Source organism: Nothobranchius furzeri, chromosome 10 (assembly GCF_043380555.1).
Source record: "Nothobranchius furzeri strain GRZ-AD chromosome 10, NfurGRZ-RIMD1, whole genome shotgun sequence".
Taxonomy (NCBI): Eukaryota; Metazoa; Chordata; class Actinopteri; order Cyprinodontiformes; family Nothobranchiidae; genus Nothobranchius; species Nothobranchius furzeri.
Window position 1 is genome coordinate 70,700,427 of NC_091750.1, and position 10,262 is coordinate 70,710,688.

The 10,262-nt window shown below is 40.7% G+C and overlaps 1 protein-coding gene across 1 annotated transcript; it reads left to right on the forward strand.

The window, feature by feature from the left end:
* Positions 1 to 1,373: 1,373 nt before the first annotated feature.
* Positions 1,374 to 3,999, forward strand: LOC139072305 (threonine-rich protein-like). Its single transcript, XM_070555952.1, has 5 exons — positions 1,374 to 1,451; positions 1,827 to 1,928; positions 2,024 to 2,191; positions 2,283 to 2,393; positions 2,495 to 3,999. Exons 1-5 carry the CDS (start codon positions 1,403 to 1,405, stop codon positions 3,112 to 3,114), a joined length of 1,050 nt encoding a protein of 349 aa, XP_070412053.1. The 5' UTR covers positions 1,374 to 1,402; the 3' UTR covers positions 3,115 to 3,999.
* Positions 4,000 to 10,262: the final 6,263 nt, after the last annotated feature.

A 10,262-nucleotide genomic window follows, 5' to 3' on the forward strand; every position in this document is an offset into this window, starting at 1 on the left:
AAGTGGCCCTCCAGGACCAGGATTGCCCACCCCGCTATACAAATGTCTGACAACTGACACACACACACACACACACACACACACACACACACACACACACACACACACACACACACACACACACACACACACACACTTGCTGCCAGAAAGGTGAAGCCAGGGCAAAATGACCTGCCCTCCAGAGTCTGGTTCCCGTGTAACTCCCGTTCCATCCCTGTACAAAAACAGGACGATTGCGTGATTTATTTAAACAAACAAAAATTCTCTGCTCATGTTTTCATTTGTTGACTTCTGTAATTCACAATTCTTACCTTGATGTTGTTTAAATAAACATTTTACAATAAATTAAGTTTAAATTTGCTATTTAATGCACAAAACTTTTACTTTAAAAACTGGTGTTTGTGCAGGTGAGATGGTGCAACCTTCAGCACCACATTCCAACTCTGGTTTAAAAAGTATGAAATAATAGAGCCTGTGAGGGCCATAAAAGAAAAAAATGGCTTCCATTCTCAACGACTTAAGGTGGAGACACTTGTTGAGGAAGTTGGTTTTCTAAATCAAAATGTTCTTGCTGATAATACCTGAAAAACTTTGATGAAACTTCAAAAGTTTCTTTTTATTTCTTTTGTTTTGCTAAACCAGACACATTTCTTGGAAGACCCAGAAAATTAGACACACTCTCCAACTGTTTTAAAACTCGTAACATGGTTTTTAGTTAAGAAATTTGTCTGCGACCCATGGGATCGTAAAAGTTTTTTTCCACCTCTCCATCACCTGTGCTGATCAAGTCTGGTCTCTGTGGTCACCAAGGACAGTTTCCGTGTAACAACCTCACTTATCTGACTCTTTGATTCTCTTCATCACTTCTGAATATACCTCACAAATCTGATTTAATATAATTTCATGCTAAACTACCAAAACTGAATATAAGACTAAAATACACAAAAAGAGTAAATTTAATGTAATAAAATCTTCACATTTGTGAGTGTTTGTGGTGAAGAAGAAACTTTGTAAACAAAGTCTGAATTTTTTAGAGATTGTCGGACTGGTTTCTGGTTTCACCAGACCTGGAAAGGTCAAGGACAACACCTAAAGTAATAAGAAAAGGGTAAAAACTATTTCAGTAGAGCCTGTTCTGGAGAGGCAGCTAGTGAGCACGACAAGGCATTTGCTTAGGTCAATGACTCGTTATAATTATACGTTCAGGGAGAATCTAAAGGTGTGTTAGGGTGTGCTCACTTATTTTATGAATACTTCGACAAGAAGAGGAGTAAGGTTTTCTCATGATGCTGCAAAACAGGAGCACACACCCAACCAGTGAGGTCACTAATGAAGTATAAAAAGAGAAGCGAAGCTTCAGACTTTTTATTCAGAGTCCAGAAGAACACACCTGAGCATCAGAATGAAGCTGCTTTTTTCTTTGACTCTCATCTGGACGCTCGCCTGCACAGGTAAAAATGATACTTCCACATTTGTTTCTACTTGTAAGTTGTTTTATTTTACTCGTAATTCACTTCAGAAAAAGAATTCTAATAGAATTTTCTGTAATTGTATGAGATCTAAAAATAAGATTCAGCCATGTGAATCATTTTAAGCAGATAATGCTAAATGTTCTGAAAATCTGGTCAGCTTAACTTTTTTTCTCGGTTACAAAACAAATAAAAAAAACGGGACATCAGACTAAATTGTCATAAAAAAAGATTGAATTTTCTCCTTGGTTAAGCTACCGGTGCTCCCTTACACGTACTTTACCATGAAACCTGTGTTGTATCTGGTTAGAGTTACAATGATTTTTTTGTTTATTTATTTATTTATTATATTTTTAGCCAAAGCCCTGCAATGTCAGAGCTGCTCAGATCAGGCGTGTTCATCCACAGTATTGCAGACATGTGCATCGGAAACGATGTGTATTACTGCTAATATTCAAGGTACACTTCTTACGTTTTTATACATAATTCAGTACTTGTGTGGAAATATTTGATCAATTTTAAGTCGTTATTAATAAACTATGTTGACTTTACAGCCACTTCAGCTGGATCAACAGGAACACAAATCTACAAGGCTTGTGCACAATCCTCTCTGTGTCCAGCTGTAGGCAGTTCAACCTTTTCAACTGAAGTTGCCGGTGCAGGTGCACTTGCATCTGCTGAATGCTGCAACACTGACGGCTGTAACTCGAACACGCTAGCTCGTATGTTTCAACAAACAGAAATAAAAAAGTTTTGTGATTTTCTCTTTTCTTTGTTTTGAAAACTTTTGTTTTGTTTTCTTGTGTGTTTTAGCTCCCACTGCTCAAACCACTAATGGCATCCAGTGCATATCTTGCAGCAGCACTGGGACTTGTTCTCCATTGTCTTGTAAAGGACCAGAGACGAACTGTTTTTCTGCAACTGGTGAGTTTTCCCAATCAGTATCTTGGGGAAGAAAACTTCCCTTCCTTGACTCTATTATTTTAAAAGATTGTGGAATTAAGAATCTTCTTCCCACCCCCCAGTTACCAGTGGATCTAGCACAGTTCCAGTGCTCGGCTGCATCTCTCCAAATACATGTGCAGCTGCTGCAAGTTTGGGAAGCCTTCCCTTTATGTCAAATGTTGGGACCATCACAAGTGGACCAAGCTGCTGTGGAAGCAGTTTGTGTAATAGTCCAACAACCACAGCACCACCAACTACAACACCAACTACTACACCAACTACTACACCAACCACAACTACTACTTCAACCACTACACCAACAACTACAACACCACCAACCACAACTACTACTCCAACCACTACACCAACAACTACAACCACAGCACCGCCAACTACTACACCAACCACAACTACTACTCCAACCACTACACCAACAACTACAACTACAACACCACCAACCACAACTACTACTCCAACAACTACACCAACCACAGCACCAACCACAGCTACTACTCCAACCACTACACCAACCACAGCTACTACTCCAACCACTACACCAACCACAGCTACTACTCCAACCACTGCATCAATCACTACAACACCAATATCTGCCACCACAGCAACCACCACCAGTGATGCATCTAATGTACAAATGGGCATTCTCAACCTGCTGCTGGGACTTTTTATCTTCATGCTCTAGTTGATTACAATGATAATGTGAGGGTTGATTTAAAAACAAACTAGAAAAGCTTGAATTATTCTGGGTAATCTGTGCTAAACTTGTTTCCCATTTTTGTTCTCTGAACTCAGTGATATTAGTTTTATCTTTGTTGCAAATAATTAAAATGTTATTCTAAATTAAAATTATTCATCAGTAAGTTTTTATGTTTACCTGACTTTTTCAAATTTTCTGCAAGCATACTTCACTCTATAAATTGAAATAATTCATATATTTTCTGAAATCTCACCACTGTATTATATGTTTTGTTGAAATGTATATTAATCTACTTACTATTAAGAGTAGTGTCTATGATTCGGAAATCTTGCGGGTGCTTTTGTAGTAAACAAGGAAGACAGAAGTTTCTGATGAGTGATGCAATAAAGTGAAACATTTTTCAATTGTGTTTCAATAAACATTCATGATGAGAATTTAAAATGCCATTCTTAAAGCCAGACAATTTGAAATGCTAATGGCCTGCTGTTTTGGGGTTCAGCAGGGTACTGTTTCAGGTTTGCTTCAGTTTGTGATAGAAAAACTTTGTCTCTGGAGCCAATCAGTAGCATTTTGTGCAACAAATGATAAATGGCCTGTACTTGTACAGCGTCTTTGAGAGTCAGAGGACTCAAAGCGCTTTAGATTACAGCAGTATCTTATAAATATACATCATATAATGTATATAATTTAGATGACAACAACCCCCTTCTCATCCCCACCCCCAGCAAAATATAATTGAAAAGATACAGAACAAATAAGACACTCATCTATATAACATTGAAATTTGGTTAGAAGCTAAAGAGTAAAAAATGTATACAAAGCAGAAAAGCCTGAATTTTTGCTCTTTGAATAAAACTTGGATTAACAGAAGCCCAGTTGTTGTTTTTTGGACTATTTAATCACTGAGCAAACTGAAAAAGCCATACGAAGTTCAAGTATTTTACCAACAAACTCTACTTGGAAAAAATGTCAGGTTTCACTGGTTTCTTTACAGCCGTTAAATTGGGTTTTCCATACTTTGAAAAAGTAAAAAAGTAATTAAAAATGTAGCGGGTTTAACTACATACTAGAATCAACACTGTTTGCTATCAGCTTTGTTAGATTCTGAGAAAAGATCCAAACGAGTTAACAATGAAGCTTCTATCATCAGAATCGGAATGAATTTTATTGCCAGCGCTCCAGATCAGAGCATAGGAACTTGACTCCATAGTACAACCTGACCAAGGTTACACACACACATATAGACAGGACAGATACAGGCAGACCATGGGAGCAGCCATGACGGCGCTCCTTTTGTAGATGAATGAGGGAATATATGAGGAACGTTAAGGGGAGGGAGAAAAAAAGGCATTAACAGGGTTACACCAGCAGGGTGTAGCACTCTAATGCAAAAAAACACCCGACATGTAAGCACGAACGTCACAGTTCACAACATGAGACCCGGTAGGTAGGAGGGAGAGGCTGGGATCCTGGTTTCCTCAGCGGGGGCTGCCTGTGTGGCGCTCAACCAGCTGAATCCAAGTGGTGCTCGCTGCAGAACCACAAAGGCGGAGCTGCACCAGAAGGTGGAGCTGCACCAGAGTCAGCCCCGCCCATTCCATAATCAGCCCCGCCCATTCCATCAGAGTCAGTCCAATTCCTTCCAGTTGTCAGACTTGATAGCTTTCTGGAACCAAAGAGGGTGTTATAGCTAAAAAAATGCAAGATTGAGGACGGAGTTGAGAAGTTAATTGAACAGTTTTTGTAAAGGTTCCATATAATTAAAAATCTAACTTTTGCAACTTTTAATCATGTTATATTGTCATTTCCTCATAAGAAACACGCCAAAGTCATTTTTAGCCTCATTCATGCATTTTCCTCCCATCTCAGCTTCAATTTGGTCTCCTCCCCGAAGCGGGTCTGGTCTTGGTTCTCAAATCTGGATATTCTGTGAATTTTCTGACAAATTATTTCTGAAATGACTTCTACTGAGACACCACCAATAAATCATACAACCCATCTCAGAGACACATTGGGCAGCACAATTACATGTAACGCCACATGACTTATATCAGATGTGGTGGTGTAGTGGTTATGGAGTCAGGTTGATATGCAGTTTTGCGCAGGTTCGCCTCCCAGTAGTGTAAGTTTTAGGTAGTTTACAACCTCTTTTCTTCATTTCTAGCTACACTTGCCAGTACTATGTTTACAACAATTTACTGGTATACCGTTTAACATATAATGACTAATGTGTTTATTTATTTATTCGTTTATTTAGCCAGTGTGAGTCCATTTGTGAGCAGAGTTTCAACTAAAATGCTGTTTAGGAACGACCAAATTCAAAGAACTTTTAGAGACATAAATATTTTGCTGAAAATAAACATTACAACTAAAATATAAACAAATTAAATGTTTCAGCTGGCTAAATAGATTGCTGACGACCCCACCGAGAATCGAACCAGCATCAGCTGAGGGGAAAGCAAAAATTAACATGGACGATCTTGCCACTAGACTACCAGAACCCATTTGAATGTCAGACATGCTGTCGTACACCACTTTTGTTAGACCGGCTGTGGGCAGATATTCACTAAAAGAAACCTTTTCATTTCGAGATATAGTCAGTCTTTGTCATGTAGCAAGTTATATTTCTCTTGTTTAATTGGAGCATAGAACATAGCATTAACGACTGTAAACTAGTAACGGCCGTAATTCATGTGGGTCAGGTCAGTTTGCGCTAAAGTTGAAAACAAAAACGGAAGTCAGTGGGTTAGGCTGAGTTTGCGTGAATGGGCGGGGCTGACTCTGGTGCAGCTCCACCTTATGGTGCAGCTCCGCCTTTGTGGTTCTGCAGCGAGCACCCTCTCGCTGAATCCGCAGGTGGGAGGGAGGTCATGGGGAAGCACAGAGAGCAGAGAGTTCCTTCAACGTAATGACCTCGCTAGAGACCACAATCTGAAGGCGGGGGGTGGGGGGGTGGGTGGATAGAGTTTCACAGCATTTGTCTGCATTCCTTCCATCGTGGGGGTTATTGTATGCAACTCCAAGGCTGCTTATGGCGTCAGATTTGATAACAGAACTTTGTTTGGGTCAGGTAGAGATAATTTTTCCTCTCTGCCTTAAGTCTGTATTGATCATTCAAGTCCTCCAGTGAAGCCAATTCAGTGATTAAACATCTCCACACCGTCCGGTGACCCTTTCCGAGATGATATCAACCTTGTGTGCTAACACTGGTAACGCAGTTAAGACATTGTCCAGCTTGCGATTCACCTCGAGCAACGTCCCAGTCTGTGAGGTATCCACACGGACAGTGCCGTCCATGGTTGCGGGTCGCCCTCCAATCGCTCCCGTCATCCCAATTTTACGGAAAGCCAGATATCCTCCCACTCCAATCAGAAGAAATCCAGCGATCATCAGGCTAAATATCCACATATCTTCGACGTCCTCAATGGACAGCTGAGAGAGACAGATGATATTCCACTTCTTCCAGGAATCGAACATATATCCCGCTGCGTGTGTCCCTTGAGGGCAAGCGCGAGCCAACTCTTCCGTCCTCATTGTAGAAAAAAACCTTATCAATCTCGTTGAATGACCAATTAATTAAATCCATGCTGAAAAATAGTGATTGCAGAGGAAATGCAGAGAAGCGCTCTGTAGGCAGACGGGACAAAAAGAGCCTTGGGAAAATACAGATAAGGGAGCAAAAGGCAGAAGCGACTGTTCCCTGTGAGTGCCGGAAGAAGCTATATCATATATAGATATCTAGGATATTATATATTCGATAGAAGTTCATATGCCAACGAGCTTGGTCTACTTTTAATCCAAAGATTAATGTTTAATTTAAGATAATTAAATTTAAGTTTATTTAATCCGAAGTTAAAGGAATCTTTGCTTTTTCAATAACCAGAAATACACACCATTCTGTTTCATTTCAAAGAATAGTCAAGTTTTCAAAGTTAAGAATTTATTACTAACACTTTAAAAATGACAATTTGAAATGACAATTTAGAAATGACATTTTTTGAACAGACAATTTGATATTAAAATCTTTTTTAAAGGCAAACCTGTGACTGAATGAAAGCTAAAATGAAAATGCGAGTTTTTTTGATGCGTGAATGAATATCAGAAGGTTTCTTTCAGCGAGAGAAGTGTTTCTGGGTGGAAAGTTGTTTTGCAGCTAACTGAGTCGTTTCTTAGGAAGAACAGCATCAAACACCATCTGTGTGCTACCTCACCCAGCAAGACGACCCTCTGTGTGGATCCGGAGGTCAAGGAGGATGTTGGCAGCCTCAGGGGTACTCGGTCCGGTAGAGAAGACTCGAGTAGGACCGATCCTCTGGTCCAGAGATGTCGTGGGTACACGGTGTCGAGTGTCTGGCTTAACTCTGAAGGAGTTTTGCGTCAGCTAGTTACAGTGCGTTTATTCAGAACAATTCTATCAGCGTGACAGAATGCTTAGTAGAGATTCGGGCGGCCGTCCCTCGTCTCCTTGTATGGTTCAAGAACTGAACTTTTGCTGTTGGAATTCTGTTTTAACAAAACCCTCAGAACACGCCCACTCTCAGCATCAGAAAGCTTGGTCATGAGTAAAGACATGTGATGGTTTTACCCTTTACCCTGGATATCCCTTCTGAATGAGGCTGGTTAAACGTGCAAGATGACCTTCTGGTTTGCTGAACACACATAACCGATCATCAACAATAATCATTATTATACCCAAAGCATAATAAGTCATTTCAGTAATTAAAATACATTTATACTGAACCAAGAGATTATTTATGGTGTAACGTGAGGAAATATGGGTTTTCTGGCACAATGGTGGTGCTGGACTCAGCTGGGTCAAAGCTGGGTCATTGAGAACTTTCACCCACAGATTAAGACCTGAACGCCAGCGAGTCTGGGAGGAAACCATAACATCAGCCACCTGCAGTCTACCAGAAGATGTGTTTCCATGAGTTGTACCCAGACCAAGTCAAAACATAAAGTTTAAACTTCTTTTTCTTGATTTTAATGTTAAAGTAACCATTATCATTTTGCTCATTATAAATGTGTTTAATCAAATGAATGACTATTATGCTTTGGGGTAATTATAAGAGATTTAATGAATCCATTCTTAAATAGTGTTGAGAATGTTTGGTACTGACCTTCACACACACCCACACACATCTTCCCACAGTAAACTCCAGACACATTTGATGACACACACGTTTGCTTTGAGAAGAGAAAGGTTTTTGGTAAGTTTCAGTCTTATGATTAGAGTTCGTGCTTGACAACGAAAGAGAGAGGACCTGAAGGGGGGACAGAGCCTGTTGGCTCGTTTCAAACACTTAAACATTCTCCCTCTCCTGTTAATAACTTTTTGCTTTCCTTGATGTTGGATGTGCTACTACTAGTTTATCTGTTCAATTATAGATCCACTAGGATAAATACAATAAAGTTTCTCTCTCACCAAATAGAATATTTACTAAGACATCACAATGTAACCATAGACACATTGCTTGGTGTGTGTGTGTGGGGGGGTGCGTGCGTGCATGCGTGCGCACGCTCTGATGAGTGTGCATCTGTCTTCTCGATCCCCAGTGAGTCGTGGTGGATGGCTGCTTATACTGAGCCAGGATCCTCTGGAGGTTTCTTCCCGTTGTAGTATTAGACTACAGATGTATTTTGGGTTTTAATTATGATCAATAGGATGTGATGATTCTATATAAATATAGAATATCAACCTGATTGATTTTTGAATGTTTAACCAGAAGAATTAGGATTCTTTGTTTATTCAGGGATCCTACGTGCACTTCGTATTAATTCAGACATAGTCAGTCTGTCATGCCTACGTACCCTTTCGGAGGCCCCCGGGGTAGATCCGGAATGTGTTGAAGTCCGTGGACTCCAAAGGCACCGACGTTCATAGGAGAAACTGCAGCACCACTAGACCAGTCTTCGAGTTGTCTCCAGGTCACAACAGGTAGTTGTTTGCATCTATGGAGGGACTCTTAAGGAGTCTGAGCTGTGTCAGCTTTGTTCTGAAGGAACCGTTTGCTGTGTCAGCAGCCGCGTGCAACAGGTTTTGACAGCTTGTCAAAGACGTCTTTTGTACGTTCTTGCTGTGTTTGTCTTCATATTCCATTTTTGGTTCTTTTTTAAACACAGATAAGGTTTTCTTTACCTTGCTGATGGTTTCTATTGTGGCTGCAAACATCCTCAGGCTGACACTGATGGTGGCGTCACTTCCTACTCCGTTTATCCGGGGGCAGCAGAGGGCGACAACGTCCTCTGCTGCCCGCTCTCCCCTCTCCGATGATGCAGTCCCATGCGCGATCCAATGAGTAAACTCCTGTTCATGGTCCCACATCCACGTCTCCTTATCTCGATAGCTTCTTTTATCCATCTTTTGTATTTCTGTTGTTCGGTGTTTATGATCCTTGTGTTGTCCCAGTCCATTACATGGTTTTCTCTTATGCAGTGATCTGTTATGGCTGACTTCTTTATTGTACTTTCTGCTTCTTGTTTTGCTGCTCTTTTGTGTCTTCAACTTGTTTCTTTATCACACTCCTTTCTATGTTCTATTGTTCGTGTGTTGAGTTGGCGCCTGGTTTCTCCTATGTATGTTTTATTGCAGAGTTTGCATGGGATTTTGTAAACAACTGATGGAGGTGATGGTGAGCTCCCACTTTAGGTCCTGGGTGATGGTGATGCCCAGGATGCAACGTGAGCCAACAATTGAGAAGGGAGTGTCAGACAAGGTTATGGGGGAGTGGGGCTGTGTGCTTCCTAAGGTTTGCAACACCCTCCGATGTCTTCTGTGCATTTAGCACCAGGTTGTTGTGGCTGCACCAGAACACCAGCCATTTAACCACCATTCTGTAAGCAGACTCATCCCCATCAGAGATGACAGTGGTATCGTCTGCAAACTCAATTAGCTTGACAGACCCGTGGTCGGAGGTGCAGTTGTTGGAGTACAGGGAGAAGAGCAGAGGGGAAAGGACACAACCCTGATGGGAACCTGTGCTCAGTGTTGTGGATTACCGGAATACTAGTACCGCCGTTACATATTTAGAATACTAATTATGAGTAACTGTATTCCGGTACAGTTACTATTTTTAAACGTGGTATTTAGAATACAATTACTTTCGTAATATCATTGGAATACTTGTGTTTTT

Excerpts from the sequence above, each read along its gene's own strand:
- LOC139072305 (XM_070555952.1), top strand. The coding sequence starts at position 1,403 with ATGAAGCTGCTTTTTTCTTTGACTCTCATCTGGACGCTCGCCTGCACA. Across the intron at positions 1,929-2,023 it reads TATTACTGCTAATATTCAAG|CCACTTCAGCTGGATCAACA; the intron begins GTACACTTCTTA and ends TTGACTTTACAG. Across the intron at positions 2,192-2,282 it reads TAACTCGAACACGCTAGCTC|CTCCCACTGCTCAAACCACT; the intron begins GTATGTTTCAAC and ends TGTGTGTTTTAG.